General features: G+C 42.1%; 1 protein-coding gene across 1 annotated transcript in view; it reads right to left on the bottom strand.

The window, feature by feature from the left end:
- Positions 1-14,608, bottom strand: part of ZBTB25 (zinc finger and BTB domain containing 25) — an 18,360-nt gene extending 3,752 nt beyond the window's left edge. The window contains exons 1-2 of the mRNA XM_007460058.1: positions 14,305-14,608; positions 713-892 (exon numbers count right to left, since the gene is read on the bottom strand). Coding sequence (XP_007460120.1) covers positions 713-885 — 173 coding nt within the window. The 5' untranslated portion in view covers positions 886-892; positions 14,305-14,608. The remainder of the gene's footprint in view (positions 1-712; positions 893-14,304) is intronic.
- Positions 14,609-14,938: the final 330 nt, after the last annotated feature.

The raw sequence follows: 14,938 nt of genomic DNA, 5'->3' as shown, positions 1-14,938 counted from the left end.
TGCTCCGCAACGGGATAGGCCACAACAGTGAGAGGCCCGCGTACCACACCCCCACACACCCCCCCCCCCCCCACACACACACACAAAATCATACAGTGTTGCATCACTTTTAACCTAGGAGGTATTAAAGCTATTTTTTTCCAAGAGCTCAGAATCTGGATACCACTTTATAGGCCCCTCCTTAATACCCCATGCTGGGGCAATCTAAAGTTTAAAAATTTTTTTTGAAAAAATATTTGAAACAAACGACATTTGAATTGTAATAGGGAATATAAACTGGGCAGAGTTATGACATTGAAACCTTGCTATGAAAGTGTTATGGAATAGAAATCAATGACTTAGTGATTAAGAGCACTGATTTGCATTTGAGTTTAATATATTAGCTGTATAATCCTAGATGGACAAGTTACTTAACAACTCAGTTACAGTTTCTTTTTCTCTAAAAAAGTATGGATAAGAGAATTTACACTAGATAAATGCTTAGTGCTTGTTTATGGTATAAGCCTTGAATAGATTTTAGCCATTATTGTTTTCATTCTTATCTTCTACCATGAACCCTATACAGAGTTTAATGACAGATGTGTAAAAAAATTATAAATTTTTATTTCCTAAGGTGATCCCGTAACAAAGAATCCCCAAAATGAGATTATAATAAGGCTTAACTATATCACAGTATCAAAAATACTTCTGATTTACAAAAGCACATCCTTACCTTGTTTGGTGAATAAATATCATCTTGAAATAGTTAGAAAAAGCAGCAAGCACTGCTCTGTGGGCTTTGAAGTACACATCTCCAATAGCAACTGTGCAATCACACAGAAAACCAAATTCTCGCTGCATGTTCAGCTGCTGCAGAAGGACAAGGCTATGGCTAGCTGTGTCCATTGTGGCTCTGAGAAAAAGGATAATATAGATTTTTTTTTTTACAAGGTTGGCTATAGATCACACAAACCTACAGAATACAAGGAGACCTAAATTTAAATGAAATTATTCAACAGTTTTCAATACTGTTAATTTTACCCCAAACTTAGCTAACATTAAATACCCCATTATGACAACTGATTTCAACCCTGAAATGATAAAATGTGGCCTTTTTAAAATCTGGTAAGAAGGTGGCTTGGTGTGGTGACAAAGATGTGAAAGGAAGTCTGTCCTTTTTTATCTATGCAACCAGCTTCTAGTCCTCAGTTTCCTCACTGGCAAAAATGGGAATGAGGTACTGATCCTTGCCTCAGGGCCAAATGAGATAAGTTATGTGAAAAGCACCTTGTAATGGAAACTACTATTCAAATGTTGACTATAAATGTTAATAACATTACAGTGTGTCCAGCCTGGGCTACAGCTGTCACTGCTCCTTAGGGATCCTCTGTTATGCTCAGGGGACACTGGTCTCCTAACTATCATATAATGTTTGGGTAACTTATCAGTCACAGGAGCCCTTAAAATAGACATCAAACCACATCCCCAGATTCACATGGGGCCTGGAGCCCAATGGGAAAGAACCTAAGCCCTGACCTTAACTGGACTCAGACACATACAAGCATGGAGGTTCCGGATAAAGTAGAATGAAGGATGCACTGGTCTCAGGGCAAAAAAATCACGCATGAGGAAGAACATGCAAAAGAATTCTGGCGGGGAAGTCTAATGTGAGCAGAGCAGCAAGAACATTCGTGAGGGCCCTGGGAGGTGGGAGGCTGTGCCACCTTCTCCCTCCTCCACCCTCTCCACCTCAACTGTGCAGAGAGAAGGCAGCTGTGGTATAAAGGGCATCCCTGGGGTGCTGGGAGAACCTCCTCTGAAAAAGCAGGTCCTAAAGAAAGAAATGAAGTTTTCCTACTAACCAGAGAGACCAAAGTCTTAAGGAGGTCAGTGATGAGAGCATGTGTTTAGCTGTCTGGAGACTCACAGTAGCTCGGGCAGTAGAATGCTGAGTGGTGGATAATATAATAAAAATAGTCAACGGTTTATACTGTTTCCTGTATGTCAGGCATTTTTCACTCATTTAATTTTCAGTTCAACTCTATGAGAAAGGAAATACTCAATGCACCTTACAGATGAAGAAAAAATCAGCACAGAGAGTTAACTGACCCAAGATCACACTGCTCATAAGGGGATTCAAACCCAGGCACTGGACTCCAGAGCCCCAATGTCCTCCCTCTCCACCTCCCAGGAAAAAACACGACTCATCAACTGAAGGAGCCTAGGGAACAGTCTACACATCAAGCACCCTGGGAAGCCTGCAAAGAAGAATCAGGGAGAAACCCAGATTTCCTACTGCTTAAGCAAATGTGACACAGCAAAACAAACATTTATACTTATTAGTGGATAAAGTCTAGATTATAACTGGTAAAGATGAAGGCAATTATTACTGATAAAAGTTAAATCTATTTTTATTAAAACTACATATATAATGTACTAATATGGAATAATCTCCAAGACATAGTAAGTAAAAAAAGCAAAATGTAAAACTGTGTAGAGAAGACTACTATTTATGTAAAAGTGGTAGTGGTTATTTTATTTTTAAAGGTAGGGGAATTTACACATAAATATATTCTTGTTTATATACACATGTCTGGAAAGGTTCAAAGAAACCAATTTTGCTTCTGGGAGGGAAACTAGGGAGCAGAGAGTTAAGGGTGGGGGGAACTATACTGTTTGAAAATGTTGAAATATTTCAGACAGACAGTAGGTAAAGAGAACAAGGTAACAAGCACCCACCCCTGGGCACAAAAAGTAAACATTACAAACAGGGTAGAGACACCCTGGCATCTCTCCCACACTCTACGCCCCCACCCACCTTGCCTCCAAAGGTAACCACCATCTTGATTTTGGTGTTTATGACTCTCCTGTACATTATCACATTCTTACTGCATGTGTTCAGATTCCTTAAGAACGTTTGGTATTGTTTTGCATGTTTTAAAATTTTATACAAATAATATTATACTTTAGGAATCCTGCAACTTGCTTCTTTTAACTCTACATTCATACATTACGATACTGAGCAGGGCCCTGTGGGGCTCCTGGGCACAAAGCCTTTCTGTGTCCCCCATTGCTTTGATTACAAGACATAGCTTTCATTCAGCCTCCATGACCTTCCCTGAATTCCAACAGGCAGATTAAAGCAGTTGTTAATTCGGGAAATGAGGGGATGCTAGACCGGAGAGAAATAAAGTCATAGAAACAATAATGCAGCCTTTGTGCAAGGTCTTGGTGCCCCATCAAGGGATACACACAACAATACCTTTGAGCTGTTTTGGAGATACTGAAACCCCCTCCAGGTGGGAGAAGTTAAGATTAACAATGGTATGCTGCCCACAAGCATGCAGACCCCAGACCAGCTGGAACCTGAAGGTTGTTGCTGACTCCTACTTACCTCACCACCAACCCATCAGAAGAATGTCCATGAGCTGATCATGCCCTCTTGGAACCACTGCTATAAAACTTCTCAGTATCCTCCAAGTTGGGACACATAGTTTTTAGAGGCAGGAGCCTGGTGTGTCCCCCTGTGCCTGGCAAAGTAATAAAGCTATCCTTTTCTACTTCACCCAGAACTCTGTCTACAAGATTCGATTCTGCACCAGTGTACAGAGAAACTGAGCTTTCGGCACCATCACTTTCAAAAATCCTACTAATTCAAACATAGTAGTTTCCCTTACTCCTCCCCTCGAGTAAAAATACAAAACAAAACTCTCCCATACCATCTCATTTTAAAAGCTTTTAAGCAGCAATGAAATAAAAAATAAGATAACAGAACCTACAAAGACCTGAGTCTATCTTCTAAGAATATAAACGAAAATCCACGTTGTGGGTATTGTTCCAAAAGGCCATTTAACCAAAAGTCAATATTTATTGTATTTACCACATTTTCCTGATCCTAAAATACCACCAATTTATAAGGAGATTAAAAAACCAAAATAAAACTCTATATTGGAGATTTCAATGTGAAACCATGTCTTAGATTCAATAAAATGGTTCAAATTGAAGTACCTTAAACCAGTCTTACAAACTGTCCCAAAAAACCCCCCTCAGATTATAAATGTTTTCAACAGTTCCATATATATATATATATTTATACATATAGTACATTAGTATAGTGAACTGTTGAACCATGTGGAAATGAAAATAGCACACTAAAAAGCCACATATACAAAAATCTGTGGTTAATGTTCTATGAGTGACAGTTAAATTCACTTATCGAACAAATATTTTGTGAAGAGAAATTTAATAGAGAGAAAATATTTGAAAGCATGCCTTGTACAAGGCACGGGGACAGAAAAAAATTACAATGATGTTGCAATCAAGACTATAGGCTAATAGAGGAGACAAAATATAAAACACAGTAACTATGACATGAAGTAAAAGTGGTAAGTGCCAATAACAGCAGTTAGAGAACACACTATGAGGGGGAGATAAATGACAGGAAACCCAATGAAAAATAATCCATTTGAACTGGATTTCAATGAACAGGCAGAAGGTGAACATAGCATTCTAGGCAGAAAAAAACAGAATGAGTAGGGCTTCCCTGGTGGCGCAGTGGTTGAGAGTCCGCCTGCCGATGCAGGGGACGCGGGTTCGTAGCCCCGTCCGGGAAGATCCCACATGCTGCGGAGCGGCAGGGCCCATGAGCCATGGCCACTGAGCCTGCGCGTCCGGAGCCTGTGCTCTGCAACGGGAGAGGCCACAACAGTGAGAGGCCCACGTACCGCAAAAAAAAAAAAAAAAAAAATAGAATGAGTAAAATCACCATCATTAGTCCTGGGAATCAAAACTGCTCTAGTAGCAACACACATAAAAGATTAGCAAGGGAAAGGCATGGAGAAATAAAGACCAGCAAGTAGCCTTCTGCAATATCCAAACAACAGCAGTGGGAATGAAGAAAGGAATACAAGAAGATATACCAGATGGAGACTGACATAACTTGGCAGAGGACTGGATGTGGTCAGCCACAGAGAAGATCCAGTCAAAAGTGAGTCTCAGAATTCCAGCTTGGGTAACTGGAAGAATTCACTCATTGCTTCGGGTCCTATTTGCAGAGTAACTGCCATGTGCTAGGATGATACAAAGGTAGCACAGCAGAACGCCAGAGGAGAAGCACAGAAACTGGCTTGGTAAGAGAGAAGTTTCATTTTGGACACAGTGAGTTTGATATGTCCACTCTAGGACATCTGAGTAGAAATGTTTAGTTACCTGTGGAGACAACAGGCAGCACTGGAAAGGAGATTCTCTGCAATAACAAGGCTTAAGTCACCAGGATTAGATGGGACTACTGAGGGAAATAAGAGGGGAAAAAAGCTAAGAATGAATCCTTGAAAGAATAGTACAACTAGACAGAAGAAGAGAAATAAGAAAATATATTGTCACTGAGAGAGATAAAAGGCAAGAACCTTAGTGGGAAGAGGTGGAAATGGTATAAAATGCTGCAGAGAAACACAGGATGAGGCCTATTACAAACACCCCCAAGTGTGCTGACCAAGAGGTTTCTGGTGACCTCTGACAACAGTCTGGGAAAGCAGAAAGAGCAAAATATCTGACTGCAGGGGAATGTCAGAAAGCAGAGGTCATAAAGGGTAGGTACAGACAGAACAGGACATTGAGGGAACTGCAGATCAAAGACTTTCAGGCTGAAGAGGGGTGTAATCTCTAGAAGCCTGAAAGAATGCAATCAAAAGTGTAAGTGTAGGGACTTCCCTGGTGGTGCAGTGGTTAAGAATCCACCTGCTGATGCAGGAGATACAGGTTTGAGTCCTGGTCCAGGAAGATCCCACATGCCACAAAGCAACTAAGCCCGTGCGCCACAACTACTGAGCCTGAGCTCTAGAGCCCGCAAACCACAACTACTGAGCCCACATGCCACAACTACTGAAGCCTGCATGCCTAGAGCCCGTGCTCCGCAACGAGAAGCCACCACAATGAAAAGCCCACGCTCTGACACGAAGAGTAGCCCCCACTCACTGCAACTAGAGAAAGCCCACGCGCAGCAACAAAGACCCAACACAGACAAAAATAAATTAATTAATTAATTTAAAAAGTATAGGTGTGGCAGGTAGCCATGGAGAAAAAAGCAATCTCTTTTTCTGATGGTGGAAAGCAGATGGTTGAGGTAAGGAGAGAGAATTTGAGTGTACTCTTAGATGGCACTGATTTTACAAACTATGAAGTCAGTCCATATGCAGAGGGAAGAGGTGAGTTTAGGCCTTGAAAGAAACCTATTAATCCCTGATGCTAATATAGAGTGTTGAAGTTTATAGAGAACTTTCACACACAATAATTTATTTCTCTTTCTGCTTCAGCTGAGATTTCTATTTACTTATCTTCAAGTTCACCGTCATTCCTAATCTAACCCATTCTTTATTTCAGATATATTTTCAGGACTAAAATTTTCATCTCATTCTTTCTTAGTATCTACTTCTCTGCTGAGATTTCCAGTCTGTTCACACATTACAACCTTATTTTGCTTTACATCCTTGAGCATAGTTATAGTAGCTGCTTTAAATCTTCTCAGCTAAATCCAACCTCTGGGTCATCTTGGGGTCAATCTCCACTAATTAGGGTGACAGTTTCCTGTTTCTTCATATGTCTAGTCATTGTGGAAAATATCTTAGACACTGTGATAACTAAAGACTCTAGGTACTGTAATATTCTTCTAAAGCGTACTGATGTTTTTGTTTTTTGCAAATTAACTAGGCTGAACTTAAACTCCAAGTTCTGCCTCCCCATGGTTTAGTTTTTTTGTTTTTTTTAACATCTTTACTGGAGTACAATTGCTTTACAATGGTGTGTTAGTTTCTGCTTTATAACAAAGTAAATGTTATACATATACATATGTTCGCATATCTCTTCCCTCTTGCGTCTCGTTCCCTCCCACCCTCCCTATCCCACCCCTCGAGGTGGTCACAAACCACCGAGCTGATCTCCCTGTGCTATGCAGCTGTTTCCCACTAGCTATCTATTTTACGTTTGGTAGTGTATATATGTCCATGTCACTCTCTCACTTCGTCACAGCTTACCCTTCCCCCTCCCCATATCCTCAAGTCCATTCTCTAGTAGGTCTGTGTCTTTATTCCCGTCTTACCCCTATGTTCATGACTTTTTCTTTTTTTTCCCTTAGATTCCATATATATGTGTTAGCATACTGTATTTGTTTTTCTCTTTCTGACTTACTTCACTCTGTATGACAGACTCTAGGTCCATCCACCTCACTACAAATAACTCAATTTCATTTTTTTTTATGGCTGAGTAACATTCCATTGTATATATGTGCCACAACTTCTTTAACCATTCATCTGATGATGGACACTTAGGTTGCTTCCATCTCCTGGCTATTGTAAATAGAGCTGCAATGAACATTTTGGTACATGACTCTTTTTGAATTACCGTTTTCTCAGGGTATATGCCCAGTAGTGGGATTGCTGGGTCGTATGGTAGTTCTATTTGTAGTTTTTTAAGGAACCTCCATACTGTTCTCCATAGTGGCTGTATCAATTTATATTCCCACCAGCAGTGCAAGAGTGTTCCCTTTTCTCCGCACCCTCTCCAGCATTTATAGTTTCTAGATTTTTTGATGATGGCCATTCTGCCCGGTGTGAGATGATATCTCATTGTAGTTTTGACTTGCATTTCTCTAATGATTAATGATGTTGAGCATTCTTTCATGTGTTTGTTGGCAATCTGTATATCTTCTTTGGAGAAATGTCTATTTAGGTCTTCTGCCCATTTTTGGATTGGGTTGTTTGTTTTTTTGTTATTGAGCAGCATGAGCTGCTTGTAAATTTTGGAGATTAATCCTTTGTCAGTTGCTTCATTTGCAAATATTTTCTCCCATTCTGAGGGTTGTCTTTTGGTCTTGTTTATGATTTCCTTTGCTGTGCAAAAGCTTTTTAAGTCTCATTAGGTCCCATTTGTTTTTGTTTTTATTTCCATTTCTCTAGGAGCTGTTTTTTTTTAGTGCTAGGTGTGCTGTTTGGAGGCTGCTCAACACAAGTATACGTTTAGGGGCTGGCAAGAGATCCAAGCTGAGTTTAGATACAGGATTTGGGGTCTCCCCCCAACATCCTTTCTAGGATTTTCCTCCTTACTTTCTACCTGTGTGGTCACTCTGAACTCTGTCTCTTTTCTTCAAGCAAGTAAGACTACGGGTTATTATCACAGTTTTAGCCATCCCCTCATGTCCCCAACTGGGGCCTTCTCTCAGGCTAAAAGCCATAAAAATGGAAAATTATTCACAGCTGTTCCATTCTTCCAAGCATAGACCTCATTCCAGTTTCTGCTTGCTTTTTGTCACTCTCAAATGCCATCTGGTCATTTTTAAAACTTTTTTTCAAGTTTATAATTTTTATTTGCAGAATTGTCCTGATAGGAACTCAGCCGTCACCCTTTATCAGCAGTTCTAAAAAGTTTTGGTCTCAAGATCCATTTACACTCTTAAGAAAAGTATTAAGGGCTGTTAAGAACTGCTGTTTATGTGGATTATATTTATCAACATTTACCATATGCAGAATTAAGAGAATTTTTTTCAATTTTAATATATTTGAAATAACAATAAACCCATTACATATGAATATAAATAACACATTTATTCTAAAAAAAAAAATTTTTTTTTAAGTGAGAGGGTGGCATTGCTTTATATTTTGCAATCCTCTTTAATACCTGGCTTTAAAAAATACAGCTGGGTTCTTTTCTCTGCTTCTGCAGTCAATCTGTTGCCATGTTGTTTTGGTTCAAATGTATTAAGACAATTTGGCCTTGGCAAAAGGGAGATACTTGTAAACCTACTGAAAGGGTTTCAGGAACCTTCAAGGGGTCCTTGGACCACACTTTGAGAACCTCTGCCCTACTCTATCTTTTTTTGATCCTATGAGGTAATGAAGCAGGTACTGTATTACTTCCATTTTCTGCTTAAGAAACCACAGGCTCAGAGAAGGCAGGAAAGGTACCCAAAGTCAGACAACTAGCTGTTAAATGGTGCTGGTAGAACTTCAGTTCAAGTCTGACTTTAAACTCAGTGCCCTTTCTTCAAAATTCCCATCTAGAACTTTCAACATATATACTGATGGCAGACTTTGCAAATATATTGAATCAAATAAGGGGGTAAATGTTCCAAGTTTATAACATGAAACAACAGATCTGTTAAAAAAAAAAGAAGTTTTATATATATATATATATATATATATATATATATATATATATATATACACACATACATATATATATATACACACACACACATATATATAAGTTCATCCAAATTTGTTTGCATAATAGACCTTTCATGTGTTAAGGCAGCACAACCAGATGTTACCTAATGTTAATAGAGCCAATACATCACAAAGTTATTCAGAACATTTTTCTAATGTAACTTACTTTGCAGATTATTAGCTAGGCTTTTTATATAGCCTTTGCTCATCATTTTTTGACCACTCATTTTATTTTCTTTAGTATGTGGAATAGCCAAAGTTTCCTATGTATACAGAAACATCTTAGAAGTCACATGTGAGAATTTTTGGTGGAAATTCAAAATGTGAGAGAGGTTGCAAAAAAATAACCTATCATTATATTTACAAATACTATAGCCAAATGTAACAGTCCTACATCTTAAAATGCTTTATCTGTTATCAAAGTGGTATTTATAATAATAGCACTGATATTTAAGAGACTACAAAAACCTTGTTTACTTACTAGATTGCAATAACTCTGGGTTAGCTCAAACAAGCAAGCTAGAACAGCTTAATACTAGTATCTATGTTAGCTGAATTCAAAGTTAGCTTGATACCCAACATCTTTGATTTTATTTTTAAAAATCTATTATAATAGTTAGACTGGACTCTCAGATCTATGGTAGCCAGAATGATGTCCTACAATACACAGCTTTTCATTCTTGCAGGCTATAAGAATCTTTAATAAAAGAAGAAACAAAAGGAGTAAGACATCTGTTTCTTTGGAAAACAAAGTCTTAGATATTTTCTTTGTGGTTCTCACCACTGTGACTTTACTAATTATTGTTAAGACACGGAGACAGGAAAGTTGGCCCAGGAATGTGCACAGCTTTTTTGAGATACTTACTCATGGCTATAAATACAAAGGTAAAAGGAGAAATATCCAAAGTGCTACATAATAAGACTTTATACAAGGATTTTAACTTTTTAATGTACTTTCACATGATCGTGGTGGTGTAACATTTTATAACCAAGAGAATGTTTGCAGAAATCATTTTACCCCAGAATAGTGGCTCTAACTGCTGACTGCATTGTAAAACTTTCCATGTAGAGTTGTACTGATGCCTGAGTCTTACTCCAGATGAACCCAAACAGAACTGCTGAGGATAAGGCACAGATCCTTTTTTAAGCTCCTCAGGTGATTCTAATATAATGCCTCAATGAAGAACCACTGCATTAAAGAACAAGGGATAAAGGAAACCCTAGAGACTATTTCACAAACTAAAGTTACAGAGAAAAAGATGCAATTTCACAAGAAGTGCTCAAAATGTGGGAATTATACCAGTTACATTAAATGAACAAAAATCAACTACTGTAATTCTAATTTTAACTTTAAACTAAAATATTAGCCAGATTAAGAAACAAAAATATTCCCAAACTAGTAGGATGGGTATTGGGGGCGGACGAGGAACACAACATTTTCAAACTTTTTAAAAAGTACTTAGGAAAAAGAGGTATATTTAACTCTCTCATACACTATTACACCTATTTTCATAATATCTGAAAATGACATGGAAATTCCAAATCTGAAAATTATTGTGTGAGGTAAAACCTGCAGTAATTCTAGGCATTTGCTTATGAAAAAGCACTGAGAGTATAAGAGAAGAGGGTAAGAAGCAGACATGGTAGATGACACAGGAAGAGCAGTCATGCTCTAGAAACCTTTAACGGAACAGGGAAACGTTAGTTTGGGGCCTCCTGCCTGCTGGCAGACACAGCCAGCCTACTACATCTCTACCCCCATCTAACCAACATGTGGGATGCCTGATAAAGCCGCAACACCAGGCAAACAAGAATGCTAACACCAGTGAGGGCAAGTTTCTACTGGACTTTAAAAATATCAGAACCCCGTAAAGGAAAGGAAAAGATTCTTCTTAGTCTGCTAAAAAAATAAAGTCTGCATTTCTGAAAGAAGAATAAGCTACTCACAGGACAGGAGAAAGCTGGAAAACAACAATGCTAGTACCCACCTAGAATATGGTATAAACAAGAATGATTATAACTTCTGAATATAGGTGAACCACTACTTCCTTTGCCATGGAATGTTCCACAAACACGTTATCCACATGGGCTAATGAAACCCTTTGCTTAAAGTGCCTAGGGTTTTTCAGGGGGAACAAAAAGTCATTGTATGACTGATTTGTAACCAGGGAAGAAATGAATTAGAAAATTTTCAAAAATAACTATCTTAACACTACGAACACTTTTTCTCCAGGTAAGGTTAAAAAAAAAGAAAGAAAAAAAATTCCTACTAGCAAAGGGAAAGTAGAAGTGTTAATAAATTCAACCAATAATCCTGAAACTGATGTTTGTTACTTTCTTTCTTCTTCCTCCACTTTCCCTAAGCAAGTTCAAGTAGCAATATCTCTTCTATCCTAGAGGAAATACTGTTTAGTTACTATCAATAGCTATTATACAGAATAAATAGTATGTGCAAGGCCTTGTGCTAAATGCTCTATGCACATTCTCTTTTAATCCTCACCATGACTATATGTATTATTTTTATTTCCATTTTACAGATGAGGAAAAAACCTAGGCTTAGGACACACAACTAGCAAATAGTATAAAGTGGGGATCAAAAGCTACGTCTGACCCATAGCCTGTGCTGGTAACTATAAACTGGAACAGTATTTTTCTTAGCATTCTTCTCTCAAAAGACTGAAGTTCACATGCAGTTTGGAATAAATAAGCAGAAAGGGGCACAGGAAGTGGTGCAGAAATACTTTATAATTTATCAAGATAAGAGCACCTGTGCTGCTTTTTAAGACAAGGGGAAAAAAACCCTCAACGCTTTTCTGGCCCTGTTATTACTAAAATGGAGAAGTTTTTCTTTAACAAGATGGTCAAGCACCATCTATGGACCATAGTAAATAAATCACTTTGGTTCAGTGGTGGGGAGGGCATTATGCAACACTTCCCAGCACAGCCCTGGCCAGGGTAATTTATGGCCAAGGCACTCGGGCCCCTCCTCCCCAGCTAGACAGCCTGGCTCCTTCGCATTCCCCTCAGGAGATAGGATGGAAGCACACAGCTCCACTTTCTAAGGCATAGAGGGCAGCTGAAAGTCCTGCTCAGCCTCTCTGGGCAACCACAGGCGCCAATAAATCAGCCACAGGCGATTCTCTCATCCCTTTCCTGACTAGAAGTGGTAGCAAGATCTAATGCAAAAGAGCACTGACCAGACTTGGGAGATAAAGTGATTTAGGCCTGAACTCTACTGCAAATGACTGCATCATCGAAGCCAGGTAAATCTCTGAGACTCTTTCCTCACTTGTAAGATGGAGACAATACTACCTCCTTTTTGCTAAGTATTCAAAATTCATCTATGAAAGCAGCTAGCCACTGCAGGTACTCAATAAACAGTGACAACACCTGAGCAGAATCCCTCTACTACCTCCAAGACATTCAGAGCAGGGCTGGGCAAAAAGGGGTAGCAAGTCATGTGAGGTCCCCTCCTCTTTTCTTGCTGACCATCCCTGTGATGCTCCACTGCTTCCTGATAACCTCCCAGCCATCAGAACTCATCTATTCTGCTTCCTATCCCATCGGTGTTTTGTTCCCTATTAAGGAGCTGATGTCTGATAATGGATTAATAATTTACTTAATTAAAGCACATGCAGATTGCTAAAGAGGTCTTTGATGCCTTTACCCAAGGAAGCAACCAATGCTGTAAATCTTGGTTATTCTTGCAGAGAATAGGGCTGAATTTGGTGTGGGGGGGGGGGGGGGGGGAACACAACGACGACAAGCTTTGAGCCCAAAGTACATTAATAGGCAGCTTATTCCACCTAGAAATAGTCAACCGCATTCCTTAGGATACCAGAGCCATCACACTAGCCAAGTCTGATTTCTCAATAACCGGAATCAAGTCAAGCATAATCACCTCTGGCAGATAGCCTCTACAGTGCGTGGGTTAAACTGGCACCGCACTCCAGCTGTGGCGAGGAGCGTAACGACCAAGGCATCTAGAGCCTTGGAGTCCAGTTAGTGAAGAGCTATGGGACTTCGATCAAGCCACACCGTCTTTCGGCCTAGTGTCCTCATCTGTAAAATGAGAGGGATGAACTGCATTTTCTATAAGGCCCCTTTCAGCTTTAAAATTTGTGATTACAGGGCTTCCCTGGTGGCGCAGTGGTTGAGAGTCCGCCTGCCGATGCAGGGGACACGGGTTCTTGCCCCGGACCGGGAGGATCCCACATGCCGCGGAGCGGCTGAGCCCGTGAGCCATGGCCGCTGTGCCTGCGCGTCCAGAGCCTGTGCTCCGCAACGGGAAGGGCCACAACAATGAGAGGCCCGCGTACCACAAAAAAATTGTGATTACAAAGTGTACTTCACAACATCCTTTGAGAATCAACAGCTTTGCCAAAAAGACTTTAGTCTCAAGAGAATGCATGCCATTGGGGCGTTAATTTATGAAACATGTTAGCTGCTGTCAATTTCCAGGTACAGCTTAGAGCAGCTTGACAACAGCTTGCTTGCTTTCTCCCAATGAGTGCTAGAGAAGGCAGTGATAGATGGAGCAAGCTTTAAAAAGAAAAACTGACTGTGCTTAGAATGAGATTAATATAATCTAAAAAAAGAAAAATTAATTATGGGGATGGTGGGGACTTCCTGCCCTAGAGACAGGGTAATCACAAACGGGGGTGGGGAAGGGAGGACAGTGGCTGCAGCGTCCCGCAGGTGGCACCTGGAGACCCGCCCATTGGCGAGAGGGGTCGGGGGTGCGGCTGCATGGGGAATGCCTCAGGCCCGTCGGGGCTTCCCGCGCCGGTCGCACCCGGACTGGCAGCCGGAAGGACTCCGTGCCTTTAATGCGCCCCCGCGCCCTCTCCGGGCCTACATCAGGCCCCGGCAGCCTCCTGGTGCGGGCAGCGAAGGGCAGCTCTGGACCTCCTCCGCCCAGTTCTCACTCGCGGGTGCCATTTTCCTCCACTGCCCTGACTGACATCTCATACGGACCAAAAGCACCCCCCTCCCCAGCTACTTGCATCTGTCCCGCGACCGACGCAGCTGCAGGCCGCCGCCCCAGGCGGCTCGCGACGGGAGGGACTGAGTCCGGGGCAGCCCACAGGGGCCGGGCCTCATCACTTACCCAGAGGCCGCCGCGGCGGGCGGCCGCCTGACTCCTCCGTGCGGGAGGGGCCGCTCCCGCGGCGGCCCCGGCGGGGGCGGCGGCGGCGGCGGCGGCGCCGGCTCACGCACCCCGCGGCCCGCTCTCGCGCGGCTTCCCGCGCCAGCCGTCCAGGGATGGGCCCACGTGACCGCGCGCCTCGTAGCTGGCGCACCAGAGGGGCGGGGAGGGGGCCGGTGTGCGTGCGTGCGTGCGTAGGTGCGCGCCCGCCCGCCCGCTCAAGTGGCCGGGCGGGGGATCGGCCCGCGCTTAGGGTGGCTTCGCCACGGTCGCTAGTCGTGATTCTGTAGGCGGAAGCGGGGAGACGAGCCTGAGCGTCAGGCTCCCCACACACAACCGCGTGACCCGGGGACTTTCCCCAGGGTGTGCAAAAGCACAAGCACCCCCTCAGTTAGGAGATGGGGGCGGGGAAGGATGCTCCCGCGTGTTCGCGGAAAGAGGGGTGAGGGCGCGGGGCCAGGGAAGCTGAGCCACGGGGGCCTGGGAGGGGAGGCCGGCTGGGCGGGGTGGGGCATGGCGGGGGAAGTGACTCAAGGCCAGAGGCGGACAGGCCCACGGAAGGCAAGGGTGGGGGGAGGCGCGGGGAATGGGCGAT

This window comes from Lipotes vexillifer, unplaced genomic scaffold (assembly GCF_000442215.2).
Source record: "Lipotes vexillifer unplaced genomic scaffold, Lipotes_vexillifer_v1.1 scaffold672, whole genome shotgun sequence".
In the NCBI taxonomy this organism is placed as follows: Eukaryota; Metazoa; Chordata; class Mammalia; order Artiodactyla; family Lipotidae; genus Lipotes; species Lipotes vexillifer.
This window is presented reverse-complemented; position numbering and strand designations above follow the sequence as displayed.